The sequence below is a fragment of the Phytophthora parasitica genome (assembly GCF_000247585.1).
Source record: "Phytophthora parasitica INRA-310 unplaced genomic scaffold supercont2.10, whole genome shotgun sequence".
Lineage (NCBI taxonomy): Eukaryota > Oomycota > Peronosporomycetes > Peronosporales > Peronosporaceae > Phytophthora > Phytophthora nicotianae.
In genome coordinates this window covers 1,398,900-1,416,960 of record NW_008648996.1, presented here as the reverse complement: position 1 = coordinate 1,416,960, position 18,061 = coordinate 1,398,900, and the positions used below count along the sequence as shown (strand labels likewise).

Here is an 18,061-nt window from a genome sequence, read left to right as displayed (position 1 = left end):
TTGCAGTAGCGCTTCAACGCCACAAACCACGCCGTCTGTCATGTCGTGGGCCATTGTCTCTCTCAGAAAGTCGATCTGTGCGTGAGGTTGGTGTGGTCGTTCTTCTGCCGTGATCGAAGTCTTGGTATTCGCATCCAAGGATGGGTAAGAGACATCGGGCCCAACGGACATCTGCAGCGGAGCCATGAATCCGCGCTGGAAAAGTCGGAAGTACTCGATTGCCGCAGACCAAACATTGTTACAAGACCTGGATCGTCTTTTAAGATCTTGGCGCCGTATGTTGAGGTCTCGAATGTCTACACGCAAACGACAGATACTGGAAGAAATGGTTTTCTCGTGCTCGCGTTGTCTGCTCCTGTAGCGCGCTTGGTTAATTCGGCACTGCTCTCGTCTAGAGGTAGAGATACGGCGCTTAACCCTTCGTATAAACACTCCTGGTTGTTTAAATGACAATTCTGTCGTGTTTTCTGATGTAGTGGTCGTAAGACGAGGAAATTGCTTTTGGTTGCTGAAGTGCAGCTCAGTGGCCGAGCGTGGCTCTGGCTCTGGATCAGCGAGGAAGCTGAGTCCCATCTTGCTGTGGTGGAGTGCAACACGATCCACCACGCTGCCAATGACGACGTCTCTCAACGAATAACTGGTTGGTGGGTGAAGGGAGCTGGTCATCACTTGTATCGCTTGTTGTCCGTATGCGCTTCGGAGGGTGAATGAAGAAGTGATACTTTCTCACTACTGTATGCGGTGAGGTTGCGTAAAGTCATCACTGATTACAGAAATCAACATCACTGATGGCGTGCGAGAGCCTGGCCGTGTACATGCTTAGCATGCTTTCTGTTTTATATTAAGTATTAGTAACCTTCCACGTTAAACTGATGTGCTGAACCTTGCACGACATCTAAACAAGCTTTCCATCTGTTCGCAGACGGGCACTACTGAGTACTGTACAATACTAACGATAAATTAGTTCTATCTAGTTCAAAATTTGTACACAGCTCTTTTTAAAAGGAGCTGGGTAGAGATAACAAAAGAAATTGGCAGCCAAAATATATTGCATCAAGCTGTTTTATTTTAATATCAACATGTAAAATAGGTGATTTATTCACTGTGATAATAAATATTTTAATATGTAAGAAATAATCGGTACGCTATTAAGGTGGTATTGAGCATTACCTAGGAGTTCAAACAAAATATTCAACCGATCGAAGCTGAGTCCTGCTAGTTAAGTCACCGTCCAACAATTTCTAAACGTACATACTTGTACTAAGTATGAAATGCGGTTCAGAAGATAAACGACAGCTTTTCAGAATCGAGCTGTCCTTAGTTTAACAAGGATTTATGCAATGACATCTTTTATTTTTGCTTGGAATAGCGTCTGTGTACTGTAGAAATCGGGCTATTAGATCAGAAAGGAGTAGTGTACAGTATGTGATGCTCGATGCCATTTAAGTTTGTGCTTGCTGTTCATATATCGGGCTTGCTTAAAACTTGCATTTCAAACATTTCTTGCAAGAGTCAAGTCATTGATTCGCTCCCACTCGATTATTTCCTACTACCGAAGCACAAAATAAAGAGAAATGTAAATTTTAATATACTTTTCTTACTATTAATAAAATACTAATTGAAAATTCATTACAGACCATTTTATAGATTTCACTTCGACTCGGCTATTTGTCAAGATTAACAGGGCGGCCGGCGACATTCTGTATGCACTGAACAAATGGAACTGGTCATTTTGCCGGTGAGAGTAACAACGTAATTGTTGTATTGTACTACGAGTGTGTCATTCCATGGATTTCAATTTGAAACTCAACGATCGCCATTTCTTTAGATTCCATGGTCAATCACAAATACTAATGCTGGACAAAAAATAATTAAGCTTGATTTCACGGTGCTGCACCTGCTCTAGTCGTTTGCCCGTTTTTGGCATAAGAAGCATACAAATGTTAAGTTGGAACCGCTTGTGTTCTACAGCAACTACGATTGTTGCGATTGCAGCTGTAACCAACATTTAGTCGGAACGAATGGCAAGTTTAAGAGGTCTGGCTGGAAGTTTTTACCACTAATATATGTAAAAAAAATATTTAAACGGTATACGTTATTATGATATATATTTGTTTCGTCGGTGTCAAATCAAAAGTTCTTTTAGCCCACCCAAACTTAGCAACTAGATCGTCTTCGACTTAGCTGAGAATGCATTTTTTGTGCAAGTAAGCAGCCAGGTTAGTAGAACTTAAAGAAATTGTCAACAAATGATCTTAGCAGTACAAAGCCCAACATTAAACTTCTTCTAATCTGAACGAACCGCAAAACTACTTATCAATTTGAACAAGCTGTTCGAATACGTTTACCGACCAAATCTGCCTTAAGCAAAGTGGAGAAATAGATTAAATCGGAAAGTGGATATCCAGATTTTGAAATATCGAGCATTCGTAATATCTACTATATTGACAGCCTCCTTCCACAGTTTTACGAAAGGAGTGTGCCCATGGGGAGTGAATGTATTATAGGGTAGCCTCGTGGTGGCTGCTTGATCTTTGGATGTCAATATTTGCGTCGCAGGCCTTATAGTTTTGAGTTAAAACAACGGCACAAATGCTGTTTATTTAAAGAAGGGGGGGGGGAGGGTTATCATATTCACATGTACTGGTATGTTAGTTTACCGTTATCTGTCCGGCTTGAGTGGATCGCCACCTACTGAATGATTAATTTATTTGAAGCGGCAAAGCCGCTGTACAAAGTAATTTCTGAAGTTTTATCCTCTGGATTTTAAATCCAGAGTTTTTCCAGAGTTTTAGGAGGCGAGTCATTCTAACCCAAAACTACTGTAGACTTTTATACACAGAAACTCAAGTTACTCAAACCTTGCAAATAATTCATGTTGACTTTGATACCACTGTTTAATGCATAAGGTTGCCATAGGATAGTCGTACCCCATACAATGGGTTTTCCCTCCTGTTGTTAGGTATACGTGATTTCTGCTCGTATCTGAAGAAAGATCCTTAATTTAATCAAGCACGTCATACTTTGATACCTCATTCCCGTGGCAAAACTCATGCAAAAAGCCCACGTGAATGTTGCTTGTGGCGGCCAAGTGCAACATTATCGGTAAATTTCGGAAGACGAAAGTAATTTATTATTATTCGAAGTTACGCTCAACAAGCAGAGATGGAAAGTCGACGGAGCCAAAAGGGAATAGAGAAAGCACATAATACACACCTTTTCCTATTAACCTACTTCGTTGCTGTAGCTCGCTTCCTTCTTAATTTATCGTTTTCCTCCATAAGCTCTCTCTCTCTCGACGTTATAATGTATGTTGATGTGGTTACAACCGGGCGTACACCAAGACATTCACAACAGAGTCCTCTGTGCGTTGTGGTAAGCCAGAGCACATTTACTTGGACAGCTTTATTTCGTGTAATCACTAGCTTTCAGGCTGTTTCAACTCTATTTGGAACAAGCGCGCAGCATCAAAGACGGCGTAACATTACACTAAACCAAGTAGAATTTCCGTCGCTACTCGTTCTTACTGAATGAAAATTTGTCCAAACAACCGACAAATGTATATTCTTAAAGGAGTTTTGCCAATATATTCTAATTAAGAGCGCAAACAAAATCGCAATGAGCTGTAAAAAAAATTAAAGGTCTGCGAGTTGTTGCTAGGACGGCAGCACCATCAACAGTAGACTAGCACGGAAATCCAGAGCTTCCAGTGCAGAACACGGCATTAGTCTTTCTTCTCCCGTAACTAGTGTTTTACATCTGCCAGCGTTTCTTCCACGATGCAATTGTAACAAGAAACGATTGCAGTTATCCACGCTCAGCTATCGTCGGCACGCCAAAAATGAAAAAAAAAAATGTGTGAACAACAATAAGTTTATTTTTCATGGGGATTTTGGGCAAGCTATCCGAATGAACTTCCGTTTGACCGGCTGAGTAAATCTATTTTGCAGTTGTTGTTGCTAAAACTAACTACTCTGACCCATCGAGTAGCCCCACGCGTAATAAATAGGTTTCTTGGAGTCGCAACTTGATAATATAGTGGTTATGGTTGTCACAGTTGAATTCGCCTTGTACATTTGCTCAACAAAATAGCTCGCATAAAACGTAAGATGGATGTTGAGCGAGATAACATCGACAGAGTTACGCAGTACCGTGGATTTAATCCGTTGAGGGCTGTCCATACCTTAAGTTATTCCCAGTGCAATGCTACATATACTATAATACATGTACCAGGTAAAAATGAGCTCGATGTCACATTATAGAGATAAATTACACGCACTACCATCAACAACATTGTGCACTCATCGCTCCACTTCTGCATCATTCGCCTGACGACTCGCTGCGAACAGCGCTGGGTGATTGAGCACTTCCCTCATGGTCTGCAGCCGTTTGACTGGGTCGAACTCCAGCATCTTGGACAGCAGGTCGAGTGTCGCTGCAGAGAGCTGCGTGTCCATCTTCCAGGACCGGAGCACGCCGAGACAACCCACGGTCTTGACCGTGTTGAACTCCGGATCTGTCGGCGACGCGAACTCCAGCAGCGGCGCGCCCGTTAGCAGCATGAACAGCAGGATACCCAGTGACCAGACATCAGCCGTCACAGGATCGTAGCTCACCTCAGATACGACCTCGGGTGCCACGTACTGCGTCTTGCCCACGCAGCCACTAGCCCGTCGGTCCGCGCGCGTGCTGAGACCGAAGTCGCCGATCTTGTAGACGCCGTCACGCGTGACGAAGACGTTCTCGAGCGAGACGTCACGGTGAGCGATGTTACACGTCTCGTGCAAGAAGTGCAGACCACGCGCCAGGTGCAGTACGATGCGCAGCGCGTGGGGTTCGCCCAGACGGCTTTCGGGCTGCGTGGACACCAGATCGGCAAGTAGGTCACCACGTGCACAGTGTTCCATGACCACGAAGACGTGTGAGCGCTGTACGAATGTGTCGAAGATCTGCACGACGTTGGGGTGGCTACGCGCGACGCCACGCAGCTGTGTGGTGGCCTGCCACTCCTTCCAGGGCCCCAGCAGACGACCCGAGACGCTGTCGCGCTGAAGCTGGCCAGCGCATTTGACCACCACCGCCTTGGCCCGAGCAGCAGCGGCATTGTCAGCCGAACGAGTGTAGATGTGGCCTAAGTAGATTTGCGGAGCGAGACGTGAGCTCACTTTGATGTGGCGGTGTGAACTGGCGTTGGAGTTGGCAGTGCGAGCAGCGCTCTGTGCTCTAGGACCGCCACCGCTGCTTCGACTGCTATTGCTGCGGGCTTGAGCGAGCGTCGCTGTCATGGCTTGCAGTAGGGGTTTTGTTTTTGTTTTTGGTGAGGAACTGGCAGGCTTGGGGCGGAAAGAGAAGTGCTGCTGTGCACGAATCCGCGTTGAACCGACCGAACTTGAAGTACGGCGACGACGTTAGCGTAGACGGGTCATTGTTTGCCACGTCACATGCTGTCGCTGAGGCTAGGCTTTCACCAGTATCAGCGAATCAGCAGGAAGCACGTCGCCCGCGTCGATGTGACATAGACGCGTGCAACGATCGCAATGACGAGGCGTTTTCATTTGTCTTGGTGGAGGTGTCGGGCCGAAGGTTGGCGTTCGGCATCATACGCTACGATCCTTAGCTCGCTAACGGGCTGCGGCCTTCCGGAGTTTCTCATGTAGCCAACGGTATAATAGTCAGTGCTTGCTTGAAAAGCGTTCTCGGGCGACGTAGATTGACGACATCGGACAGTCCAGCCGTTTGAATCTCGTTGGTAAGGACAGTCGATGTTTGCCGCAGAGCCCCATCCGCGTGTGAATCCTGCAGTTGCAGTGACTCGAACTTGCCGACGGCTGCCATTGGAGACGGCAGGCAACAATTTTTCGGATGACTCATGACGCAGCGCGACGTGTTCACTTCAAGTTGGAATGCAAGCGTTGCTATTCTCGGTGGATTGATCGCAGCACTAGCAGCACTCGTTCCTCTTCTACTCGGCAATTGTGGCAAACTTCTGCTGCAAGCCTGTTGCATCACAGGACAATTCGACACGTTGACTGTGGATGTGTGCACGTATTTAATAGGCGCCAGCATAGCGATCGGTGCACGAGAATCGCGTCCAATGCCGCCATTGATTAGGAACTTCTGGAGGGTAGCTAAAGGACGAAACAGCTACCATTTAGCGGTTGTCTTCAATGAAAACATTGTACCGTGCTGGCATTTGCGTACTCAACAAGCAATGCCAGGTCGGCTCGGTTATTTGCTGTTGTGTCAATTCAAGGAGGAGATTCCGGTGGTCGAGCCTAGACCGTTGATTGGTCAAATATTGTTCACTGAGCTTTTATTCCTGAACCAGACGATGGCTCTGCGGTCGCGATTCTCGTCGCGATGGGCGGCGTGTATGCGTACTGCGCGTGTCCACCGCATCTTCTCCACTGTTACGCCACCCAGGCCTTCAACAGCACCAAAGTCCAAGCGACGTGTAGTATTGGTACGCATTTTGGCTACTAACTTTGCATCATCTCTCAACCATTAATGTTGCTACATGTGTCATTTCAGTCAATTGACAAGCTCAATTCACACGGCGATGGTGTCGGCACCTACATTTCCCCGGAAGGAGTGAAGATGCAAGTGGTGGTGCCGTTTTCAGCTCCAGGTGACGAGATTCAGGCCGAACTTTGGGAACGCGACGTGCAGTCTAGAGAGAAGTGGGCGGCAGATAAGCCGCAGAGCGCATGGCCGGTCTTCGGACAGCAAGTGGCACTGTCCGAGCCCAGTGGCCATCGTACACAACCTCAATGTAGCAAATACTTTGGGATCTGTGGTGGATGTAAGCTACAGCACGTGAGCTACACGCAGCAACTTGAAGAAAAACAGGAATGGATCCAGGAACTATTCGCCGAGCGGCGCCACTCACCAGACATGGAGATCCGTGACATTTTAGGCGTGGAAACTGAAGGAGAACAGGGTGGGATCTATCACTACCGAAACAAAATGGAGTTCACCTGTAGTACTGGTCGCTGGCTACTGGACGAGGACAAGCCATCGAGCGATAACAGTGAAGCTCCACGCTACCCCTTTACAGTCGGAATGTTTCCTGTGGCTTCAGTGAGTGCTCGTCGATCCAAGCAAATCCACGGCAAGAGTAAGGCACGTCGGCGTCGTGCTACAGTGTGGAGTCCTCGAATTTTGTCGTTGAATGAGTGTCTGTTACAATCGTCGGCTTGCAATCGATTGCTGCAACAACTCGTGGTCAGAAGTGAAGATCTGGGGCTGCAAGCGTATGATTTCAACACGCACGAAGGCTTTCTGAAGCAGATTGTATTGCGTCGCGGTGTGAATAGCCAAGGCCGCACAGAGATCATGTTGGGCCTGGTGACAACAACGTTTGAAGGAGAACAGAGTGAGCTGCTGAAAAGCATCATACAAGGCCTTGTATGCGAGCATGAAAAGGATTTACTAGCCGAGACCGAAGATGCCCCACGACTCGTGTCGATTGTGGAGAGTTTAGACGGCGAAGCTCAACGACATCGACGCCAGAAAGGCGAAGAGCCAGCCGAGAGTACTGGCGAGGAACGCGTTCTATACGGCAGTTCGCACTTTGAAGACACGATTCTAAAACACAGATTCGAGGTTTCTTTCAACTCGTTCTTCCAGCCCAATTCGAATCAGGCAAGTGTGCTCTATCGAGAAATCCAGCACATGATAGCGGCGTTGCCAGAGCAACCTGTGGTCTGGGATCTCTTCTGTGGTGTGGGTAGTATCGGCATTTGCATGGGTCCTTACGCCAAGAAAGTGGTGGGATTCGAGCTAGTTGATGCGGCTGTGGAGCGTGCAAAGGTGAACGCTAGTCTGAATGGCTACACTCCGGATCACATGCAGTTCTTTTGCGTTGACTTGGCCAAGAGCTGGCAGGAAGAGGAGTTTCTCAACAAGATTGCGTCCACCTCGAATGGTAGTTCCTCCTCTGAGCTACCAGATCTGGTGATTGTGGATCCTCCTCGAGCGGGACTGCACAAAAAACTTATCAAGATGTTGCGTCGTATTGCTCCGCGCCACATTTGCTACGTATCATGCAATCCCCACTCCCAGGTGCCTGATCTTGAGGCGTTCTGCGCTAAGGCAAAGCCTGAAATCGGTGAAGTTGGCACCTACCGAGTGCGATACCTACAGCCAGTGGACATGCTCCCCCATACTCCGCACATTGAGACGATCGCATGGCTTGAGCGGTGCGATTAGTTAAAGAAACAGAATAAAGTCTCTATCAATAGGCATAAGAGGAAACTTATCCACAAGAGACTATTTCAGCCGTACGATTGAAAGTAGAACGAGGAATATATCGTTGGCGTCATCTCTACCGCTCGCGACCGAATTCGACGCTTTCTGGGACTCATTTGCTGTCTATGACGCTCTGAACGACGCTGCATATTCATGTCGACGAACAAAAGTCAAGATCCACGTGAAGTAGTTGTTAAGCCGCCGGAAACAGGTAGGATTATTGATGCTACCATATTTTACCACCAAGGTTTTCAATAACGCATGCGATTATTGATAAGGGTGGGCTGCCGAATCGGATACCCCTCGCCTGCGCCGACACGTAAGCGAGATGACGCGAGTGTCGTCTTTTCACACGGATGGGAGCAGCAAACAGCGGAGAAGTTTGCTGGCCGCACAGGATTCGCGGAGAGATATCACCCGACGTGTTTCCGTCCGGGATAAGGTACATAGTGAGTTTGACGCGGTTGCTATTGGGGGCGACACCAAACAGTCTCGGAGCTGCACCCTGCAGTAGTGGTTTAATCTCTATGTAATGCTGTAATATCGTAGCGGAGGTAGATAGATTGATAACGGAGAAACAGGATGGTATCCCTTCCACAAACCAAGCTCCTGGCGTAAATGTACAACCATCTCTCGCGATTCCGGTGCTATATCGCGCAAACTCGGTGACGGGCAACACACAGACAGCATCGACTGATTCAACGACGCTGGAGGATGGGACTGACGCTACGAGTGTCAGTTGTGGCACTGAGAACCCTCTGCGGCATGCAGAAGAAGAGGAACGAATGCTAAGGCCAACATGCCAAAAAAAAAAAAAAAAGGCTGGCATATGCTACACTCGCACAGATAAATTTACTGCTGGATTTGGCGTGTTCAAGTTGAAGTGAACACGTCGCGCCGCGTCATGAGTCATCCGAAGAATTATTGCTACTGTAGCGGCTAGCAACAATTCGCGACAGACCTGTCGCCATTGGCAGTCGTTGGCCAGCATGAGGACGCACAGATGGGGCTCCATCGTTGGCAGAGACTTTCCTTCCTTGCCAGCAAGATTCAGATTTCCAACCGAGTTCTGTTTACAGGACAAATCCACACAATGCACATACTGCTGTTGTCTGTCATCGGCCTAAGAGTCGACGCAGTATAAAGCATGGTGGTGTCGAGGAAGACAACAGCAGTAAGCGATCGTCAAAGGAAATGAATGATCATTGCGCACGGTTTTAACACATCGACGCAGGCGACGTGCTTCCTGCTGATTCGCTGGAAAAATGACAGCATGCGACGTGGCAAAAATAAAAATGACCCGTCTACGCTAACGTCGTCGCCGTACTTCAAGTTCGGTCGGTTCGCCGCAGATTCGTGCACAGCAGCACTTCTCTTTCCGCCCCAAGCCTGCCAGTTCCTCACCAGAAAAAAAAAAACCCTACTGCAAGCCATGACAGCGACGCTCGCTCAAGCCCGCAGCAATAGCAGTCGAAGCAGCGGTGGCGGTCCTAGAGCACAGAGCGCTGCTCGCACTGCCAACTCCAACGCCAGTTCACACCGCCACATCAAAGTGAGCTCACGTCTCGCTCCGCAAATCTACTTGGGCCACATCTACACTCGTTCGGCTGACAATGCCGTTGCTGCTCGGGCCAAGGCGGTGGTGGTCAAATGCGCTGGCCAGCTTCAGCGCGACAGCGTCTCGGGTCGTCTGCTGGGGCCCTGGAAGGAGTGGCAGGCCACCACACAGCTGCGTGGCGTCGCGCGTAGCCACCCCAACGTCGTGCAGATCTTCGACACATTCGTACAGCGCTCACACGTCTTCGTGGTCATGGAACACTGTGCACGTGGTGACCTACTTGCCGATCTGGTGTCCACGCAGCCCGAAAGCCGTCTGGGCGAACCCCACGCGCTGCGCATCGTACTGCACCTGGCGCGTGGTCTGCACTTCTTGCACGAGACGTGTAACATCGCTCACCGTGACGTCTCGCTCGAGAACGTCTTCGTCACGCGTGACGGCGTCTACAAGATCGGCGACTTCGGTCTCAGCACGCGCGCGGACCGACGGGCTAGTGGCTGCGTGGGCAAGACGCAGTACGTGGCACCCGAGGTCGTATCTGAGGTGAGCTACGATCCTGTGACGGCTGATGTCTGGTCACTGGGTATCCTGCTGTTCATGTTGCTAACGGGTGCGCCGCTGCTGGAGTTCGCGTCGCCGACAGATCCAGAGTTCAACACGGTCAAGACCGTGGGTTGTCTCGGCGTGCTCCGGTCCTGGAAGATGGACACGCAGCTCTCTGCAGCGACACTCGACCTGCTGTCCAAGATGCTGGAGTTCGACCCAGTCAAACGGCTGCAGACCATGAGGGGAGTGCTCAATCACCCAGCGCTGTTCGCAGCGAGTCATCAGGCAGAATCGGAGCCATGAATGTGAACCTGGTGGTAATTAGTGCGTGAACATTGGATAACTAATTTATTAACCGAGACTACGTGAATACATGTATTTCTTGCACTGTCTTCGAGTGCTCTCAAATCGTTTCCTATGAAAGAGAGATTGCTCATTTAGAAACAGCAACGAAACAATGTAAGCTGAGCGAGCGCCTACAGAGTAGACGTCGGAGCAAATTATTAAATTGAGGAAGATAACAATATTTTGGAATTATTTGTACGTGTAACAAGAAATTTAAAGAAAGGAAATAGTTATCATTCATGTTCTACGATCAATGATAAGTTGTACGGCATCGCGGCGTTGAAATATGGCGTCTCCGTCGCATGCAGTAGCAACAGTACTCGACCAACTATTCTTAGCAGATGAATAAGTAGTCCACAGATTTGGCTAATCGAACACAACATGCTCGCAAATTTATATAGTGACTGCAAAGTTGCACACAGAAGCGATTTAATTCCACTTCGCCTCTCGGCAGACGAAAAAAAATAACCATGAAATGGCCTATAGATTATCCAATTGATTCCAATATTTTGAAATCACTTCATGTCGATTGAAGCGATGAGGACAATTGCAGGTTTATTTTGAGGAAGGTCTCTGGATTGAAGAGCTTAGAAGTGAAACACGTTGAAAGATTTCAATGATGTCAATAATAAATGCTAGAAGGGGCATTTTTTTAATAACTCGTTAGTTCCGTGCACACACTCTCACATTTTCGGGACTATATTCTAACAGTACAGTTTTATCCAAACTATACAACTTGAATTAATTATTCAAAAGCGTACGCGCAAAATGCCATTGGTGCACGTCACCGTCCTCGCAGGCCAAAGCATCACCTCTAGTCACTGGCGAACTATCAAAATCCCGATAGTAATAAGCTTCGCAAAACGAAAAGATAAAAAAAAACGGCCCTTAGCCTGTTCTTTTTTTTTTGCAGTTTCTAACCGTAAAAAATAGCTTCAACGAACACAACTGCGAAGGTTTCAGCTTGAAACTTTCAGGTCAGGTAATGAGCCGGTGTGTTCAGTAACGTTAGTGCTGCTGTTCTGTCATGATATGGGATCAATAACGGCTGTCATCCTAAGTCGTAAGATGGTGATCACGGTAGCTGAAGAGCTAGCAAAATCTTGTCTTAGCAACGAAGCGCAACTCGCCGGTGAAACGACAAACCTTCGTCTCACTTTCGGTCGTCCCTATTTTGGTCGAAATTTCGGAGTCTGACTAAGTCCTCCGAGAAACTCAGAAACGATTGCGCTTCACGTCCAGGTAATGGAAGGCGCGCGTGATGAAATCCAGCATCCTTTCGGTGCTCGGCTCTCAGTCTCTCGTAATGGCGAAACAAGGACGAGTTTTCGAGCCGTGGCGGTGGTGCCGCACCTTGGAGGATTACCGAGGCGAAGTAGTAGCGTCTTACACAACATCCGTGGTCGTGCATTGCCATTTTCAGCTAATAGCGGACCCCCAAAAGTACACGATAAAGCGGATTCCCCCACTCGATCGGATGTTCAACGTGTGAGAAGTTTTACTCAAGCCATTCGAGGATTTTCAACAGAGCCTGTAAGATCGCTCGATAGTCTTGCGGTGTTACGACAGGATAGCGACAGATCCAGCAATGGCCAGCAGATCACCATGGAGACACCAGGAGTAGATTCCAGAGGTTTACCTCGTCGAAGTAGCTACGTGCTAGAGATTCCATCAAATAGCCCAACCAAGTCTCGTCGTCAAACCACGTCGTTAACGAACTTTCCAGACTTGTCGGTCATGATTCCCAAGCCCCCTGGAGCGATTGAAGGTTCTCCAGAGAAGAAGAAATCTATGGTTGGTCCTAACATCAGCTCAGTATCTACTGCATCACAAAAGCGCGACGCATTTATCGTCTCCTTACCGCAGAAACCAGAACGACAGCCAAGCCTTCGTGTGTCCACTATGACCTTCTTTGGGCACTCTTTCGCCCCACTTTACGATTTCTGGGAACGACTCCAAGTGAGTCACTGTGGACAATACTCGGTCGAGCGTATGTTGGCACTTGACGAGTATTGCCAACGCGTATCTATCGGGCGAGTATTAGCTGTATGTTTGCTATTCCCCTTGGGACCATTACTGGTGGTGGTACTTACGGAATGTATGCCGTTACAACCGGTGGAGAAAGGTCCCCTAATGAATTACGTATTCTGGATACGGCATACTCTAATGGGGATACTGTTAGTGATGTGCGCTATGGTGCAGGCGAAAGCGTGGATTCCGGAGATGGCAATGACGATGAAACAGGTTCTTATAGTGGCGATTGGCTCTGCTTTAGTGTACACAGCGTCGAATATCGTGATCGCAGATCTGTGGGTATTTCCGATTCCTTTTCTCGTGGTGGCTGGTGCACCTTTAATGTTCAGTATTTGGGCGATTTTGAGTCGAATAGTATTAAGACCGTGCCCATTAGAGGGCGTGCAAGATGGAAAGTTCCGTGCCCGTCAGTTTCTATTGCTAACTGCTGTACACGCCTCACTTTTGGGCCTTTACCCAGCCTATCAAGCGGTATTTCTCGCACTGGACGGGTTACTACAGTTAGGGATGATTGCACTGTTACCGGCAATTAACCTCGCTTTAAAAAACCTCCAGACAGCAATCGGGTCACATTTGGAGGATAATTTACCTGAAGTTATTATCTTCAGCATCGACGTCTTCAGCGCGATCTACTCCGTTCTCTGTATGCACAGCGCTAACTCGATGAAGATGGTCGCAATTACGATTGTTTTAAACACATTAGTCATGTTTCTATCACTGCATGGGATGAACCGTCGATCTCGAGTCGCTCGAGCCTGTCGATCCTTCCAACTGATGGAGCGCCAGCAAGAAAAACTCCGCCGTCGGCAATCAGTTCTCGACTCTGTGGTTAGAACGGCTGGTAACCCTGCGTTGCTAAGTACACTAGTTGATACGATGCTGAGGTTACTACAAGCTCCAGGTCAGCTAGACACTGCTGAACTTCAAGCCATTCGACTGTACTCGGGGATGCCTCAGAAGCTCTCGGATTCAAATGTAGCTTTACTGGATAGTCTGGCAGCTCGATCAGTATACAACACCAGTCGACGCAGCTCTGACGCTATGTCGGTAGCTCAGATCAAGGAACGGTATTCGTCCGCTGCGATGGAAGGTCGTCCTCTAAGAGCCTCGGAATTACCAGTACCTACTCCATCCCGTTCAAAGTTAGTTCAACGACTTCGAGGGGCTGCACTGGTAATTCCAACTGCTCGATGGTTAAGTTTACGGATCAGCACACGAACAAGTTCTCGTCTAAATGATTCTACTCGATGTCTGTCGGAAAACCGCGAGAGTCTCAATAAAAGTACCGAGTCGGATGAATCAGAAGTAGAGAAGATACCCGCGTCACTAGCCTTGGAATCTCCAGCTCCAAAGATCTCGCAGCTCGTAGACGCAGCGTCAATACCAGTTTTAAACCCCAAAACTCGTCAGAAATCCAATCGACGTAGTATTGCTAACTTGTGGCAAGAAACTTCGGAGAAATTACTACCGCTTGTCTCGAAGAATAACCCTGTTATCGGTATTGTACTGGACGAGACGAGAAAGCAGAATACCAGAGCCGTTAAGCAGACACTCCAGTTGTTGTTTAACAACGAGTACATCGGACTGATAGCGTACGCCCAGTGTATTATTCCGGTGTTGTACCTGCTGTACATGCCCGCACTTCAAGCTTTGCCTAATCACGTGTACTACCCGACACATTATCGATATTTTGGAGACGCGATTGAATTCGAGGAACGGATGATGGTGGTCGGTATTCTAGCGCTAATGCAGTTGCTGATACTCGTGACGTTGCAAGTTATTGTGATGAAGCGGTTCGGTATCTCGACGATTTACCAGGTGGCGTTTGTGTTAGAGTCCCGGTTTGTGATGTTGCAATGTCGAGTCTTGATGTGGCTCGTATTTGCAGTACAGTCAACGCTTATACACTACGGTAGGTCCCTCCCTTTTGCTGCAACACATTGGTTTCTGTAAGTGTTTGATATTGTGGTCTGATGTTCATCAGGTGTCGATTTTACTTTTCAGTTCGACTGGCTGAAGAAATGATACTAGTAATGAGAGCGTTAGATAACACCAATCCAAGTGGCCTAAAACAAGGTTAATCTTAATTAGCCTTTCTTTATGTCCCACTGACACAGTCAAATTTAGCACGCGAAACTTATTAAATTATAAAGCTGTAAACAGATTAGATTAAATATCTGTAAACTTATGCAAGCCCAATTGTGCCTGACATTAATTCCGAGATGAGCTTGTTTAGTTTACTGATATTAATTAAGATTTTTTTAAGTTTACGGAGATTTATTTTATCTTGTATAAGTTTACAGTAATATTAAGCGATATACAATCTATTTGTGAAACAAGCAATACAGTAGCAGTGGGGTCAGCTATTCTTCACCAACTAAAAGGACTACCTAGTCCATCGCTACTTTTCGCCAGTCATTGTTGCGGCGGCTGGGTTGACATGCCTAGGAAATGTGGTACAGCAGTGGCCCCATTCCCAATTCCGCTGGAGACTCAATCTCCAGTACGACCACGCCCACCACATGAGCGACAACAGAGTCAAATTGTCATTGGAACGATGAAAATAATCGGCAGTTCACTTGGCCCGCTTTATCATTTATGGGAACGACTGCAAGTGAGTCATTGTGGACAATACTCGGTGGAACGGATGTTGGCATTGGAGGAATACGGACAACGGGTATCACCTTTTCGAGTGGCTGCAGTGTGTATATTAACTCCGTTATCTCCGTTGTTACTAGTGGTATTAGCGGCATATCTCCCTCTTCGTCGAGCAGCTGAAGGTCCTGACGTTAACTTCATGTTCTGGATACGACATTTTATCGTTGTGGGCTCCGCGATACTTAGTATTTTAATGCAAGCAAAAGCGTGGCTTTCGGAACTTCCGTTAACGACAAGAAGAATCATCGGAGTGACCATTTGCAGTGCTGGAATCACTCTCGCGTTCGACATTATGCTGGCAAACGTGTGGGTTTTCCCGGTCCCGTTCATGAATGTGCTTCAGACTCCAGTAGCATTCCTAGGCTGTACCTTCATTACAAGTCTCGTATTGGGTCGAGGAGTGCTTGGAGATGTTCCAGACGCCGAATTTCGAGTGAATCGCTATGTTATGCTCATCGCAGCTCAAGCATCTTTAGTCACGATCTACCCTGCATATCAAGCTCTTTTTCTCGTCGCTCCGACAGTCATTCAACCACATTTAATGGCTCTACTGACACTTGTGAACGTCGCAGTGAAGAACGTGCTTGCTGCGTGTGGAGCGCACTTGGAAGACCGACTACCCGAGGTGATTGTGTTTACAGTGGACGTCTTTAACGCTCTGTATTGCGCTCTATGTATGCGAAGTACCAAATCCTTAAAAATGGTCGCGATAGTTGTGACGCTCAACGTGGTTGATTTGACACTCGCTCTTCACGGAATGAACCGACGATCACGTGTTGCATTAGCGAATCGAGCGATTCAACAGAAGCGATATCGGCAGCAAAGATTAACCGCTAGAGGGCTAGGAAATAAAGATCAAGAAGAACCGGAACACTCGCTTGGAACTCTATTCCAAGCCACCCTCAAGCTGCTCCAGTTACCTGGTCAACTGGACCCAGCCGAACTACGTCAGATCTGCTTGCTTTCTTGTGCAGAACACAATGTATCGGAAGCTAACAGGGCTCTACTTGCTGCTCTTGCTGCTCGATGCGTTTACCATAACGACCGAAGGCCTACTAATTTACGATCGATGGCAGAACGCAAGTCTCGCTACTCCTCCACAGCGATGAGTGGCCCAGAGCTGGGGGCTGAGTACTTTTCAATGGCCGTAAAGCCTCCTTCTCGCTTCACACAGAGACTAAGAGCAGCAGCACGACTAATACCCGAAGCAGGGAAGCGATTGAGCGTTCAGATTGGCACTCGGCTTGGTAATTCTTTCGGTTTTCGGATCGATAGTCGTGGGCAGCTCAGTCAACAGAAAGAGGACGGGGACGAGGAATCGGATACTGACAGCTTCGACAATGACTCAACGCCACATGAAGTGACTGAACTTACGTCTTCTTCACCTTCTTCACGACGACAATCGACTGGGCCCGGAACGCCTACACCAATTGAGCCATTTCCACGTCGAATACCTGGTCTGACGGACACCCCACGAAGGATATCAACGCAGATGGGGTCAGGATCATCGCGACGAGCATCGACGCAAATGCGCTCTGGTTCTTCGCGAAAAGTGTCAGCTCAACTAGATCCTACGACTTTGAATCAAAGTCGTTCAGGTCGGCGGTTAATGAACCATTTGGGCTCTTCCAGAAGACTTGCTGAGCTCGTCGCTGTGTCTACGAAGCTGGAAACGTCACTAAAGCTACAGCCCTTACTGATGCGTGAAAACCCCGTGATCAACGACATTTTGAAGGAGACTAGGAAGCAGAATACGGTGGCTGTGAACCAGACACTCCAACTGCTATTTAACAACGAGTATCTCGGTCTCATCGCGTATGCGCAGTGCATTACACCTATGATCTATATGACCTATATAATGATCATGCAAGGGATGCCCAATCGAGAATTTTACCTAAATGGACGCGATTTGGACGATCTGGAAGGGCTCGCACAGCGATTCACCGTCATTGCAGCGTTTGTGGGACTTCAGACGGCGATTTTAATAGGTCTACACCTTTTTGTCGATGTTCGGTTTGGAGTTTCGACATTGTATCAAGTGGCATTCGTGCTGGAAACTCACGCTCGACTTGTACAAGGCAAAATCGCCACGTGGCTCTTGTTCGCAGTGAGCTTCATGTTGGAACACTACGGTAAGTTTAAAGGACGGGGGGTTGGTGTTTGTTTGCTCATTATTCTTGATTTTCTTAGGAGTCGATTTCTCGTTTCGATTCCAATGGATACACGAACAAGCACCCCCACCGCCTCCGCGTTGATACCTAACAAAAAACTGTGAAATAGTTTAATGTTATCGACTGCGCCATACGCTTGGGTGGTTGAGAAATCAGGGGTCACCGTGCTTATAAGCTTGTCGAACGTAGGCTCGCTCTGGGTGAATATGTACCGCCATGCGTCAATTGGTAACTTGGTAATTCACTGAAAGTGTAAGTCAACATGGACGAAGTCTGCCCCGAAAAGCAAGTTCACTGGCCTTACCGCCGAATGTGGAGCGCACTATCCTCGAACGTCCCGTCCGACAATGCAAATCACTGCAAAGCGACAAGAACTGGAAGCACCCAACACGGCGAGGAACGGGATCGGAAAGACTCAGCATTCCGTCACCACGATGTCCAGCAGTGTCGCAGTTGCAGACTCCATCGTCGAGGCAATGGCTGGATGGGATGGCGCTGT

General features: G+C 47.9%; 6 protein-coding genes across 6 annotated transcripts; 4 read left to right on the top strand and 2 right to left on the bottom strand.

Moving 5' to 3' along the window:
• Positions 1 to 4,225: 4,225 nt before the first annotated feature.
• Positions 4,226 to 5,373, bottom strand: PPTG_06955 (serine/threonine protein kinase). The gene has a single exon (XM_008901014.1). It carries the CDS (start codon positions 5,283 to 5,285, stop codon positions 4,302 to 4,304), a length of 984 nt encoding a protein of 327 aa, XP_008899262.1. The 5' UTR covers positions 5,286 to 5,373; the 3' UTR covers positions 4,226 to 4,301.
• Positions 5,374 to 5,632: 259 nt separating this feature from the next.
• PPTG_06954 (hypothetical protein) lies at positions 5,633 to 8,342 on the top strand. Its single transcript, XM_008901013.1, has 2 exons — positions 5,633 to 6,463; positions 6,532 to 8,342. Exons 1-2 carry the CDS (start codon positions 5,870 to 5,872, stop codon positions 8,209 to 8,211), a joined length of 2,274 nt encoding a protein of 757 aa, XP_008899261.1. The 5' UTR covers positions 5,633 to 5,869; the 3' UTR covers positions 8,212 to 8,342.
• On the bottom strand, positions 5,650 to 5,835 carry PPTG_21987 (hypothetical protein; the record flags this gene model as incomplete). The annotated part of the gene is made up of 1 exon (XM_008901155.1): positions 5,650 to 5,835. The coding sequence occupies one exon, from the start codon at positions 5,833 to 5,835 to the stop codon at positions 5,650 to 5,652; it is 186 nt and encodes a 61-aa protein (XP_008899403.1).
• A 1,277-nt stretch (positions 8,343 to 9,619) lies between the features above and the next one.
• On the top strand, positions 9,620 to 10,780 carry PPTG_06953 (serine/threonine protein kinase). Its single transcript, XM_008901012.1, has one exon. The coding sequence runs from the start codon at positions 9,683 to 9,685 to the stop codon at positions 10,655 to 10,657; it is 975 nt and encodes a 324-aa protein (XP_008899260.1). The 5' UTR covers positions 9,620 to 9,682; the 3' UTR covers positions 10,658 to 10,780.
• Positions 10,781 to 11,944: 1,164 nt separating this feature from the next.
• PPTG_06952 (hypothetical protein) lies at positions 11,945 to 14,758 on the top strand (the record flags this gene model as incomplete). The annotated part of the gene is made up of 2 exons (XM_008901011.1): positions 11,945 to 14,645; positions 14,718 to 14,758. 2 exons carry the CDS (start codon positions 11,945 to 11,947, stop codon positions 14,756 to 14,758), a joined length of 2,742 nt encoding a protein of 913 aa, XP_008899259.1.
• Positions 14,759 to 15,173: 415 nt separating this feature from the next.
• On the top strand, positions 15,174 to 17,693 carry PPTG_06951 (hypothetical protein; the record flags this gene model as incomplete). The annotated part of the gene is made up of 2 exons (XM_008901010.1): positions 15,174 to 17,523; positions 17,582 to 17,693. The coding sequence occupies 2 exons, from the start codon at positions 15,174 to 15,176 to the stop codon at positions 17,644 to 17,646; spliced, it is 2,415 nt and encodes an 804-aa protein (XP_008899258.1). The 3' UTR covers positions 17,647 to 17,693.
• Between the last annotated feature and the right edge of the window lie 368 nt (positions 17,694 to 18,061).

Coding starts and splice junctions, on each gene's coding strand:
- PPTG_06953 (XM_008901012.1), top strand. CDS start 9,683: ATGACAGCGACGCTCGCTCAAGCCCGCAGCAATAGCAGTCGAAGCAGC.
- PPTG_06955 (XM_008901014.1), bottom strand. CDS start 5,285: ATGACAGCGACGCTCGCTCAAGCCCGCAGCAATAGCAGTCGAAGCAGC.
- PPTG_06954 (XM_008901013.1), top strand. CDS start 5,870: ATGACGCAGCGCGACGTGTTCACTTCAAGTTGGAATGCAAGCGTTGCT. Junction 6,464..6,531: donor CCAAGCGACGTGTAGTATTG/GTACGCATTTTG, acceptor GTGTCATTTCAG/TCAATTGACAAGCTCAATTC.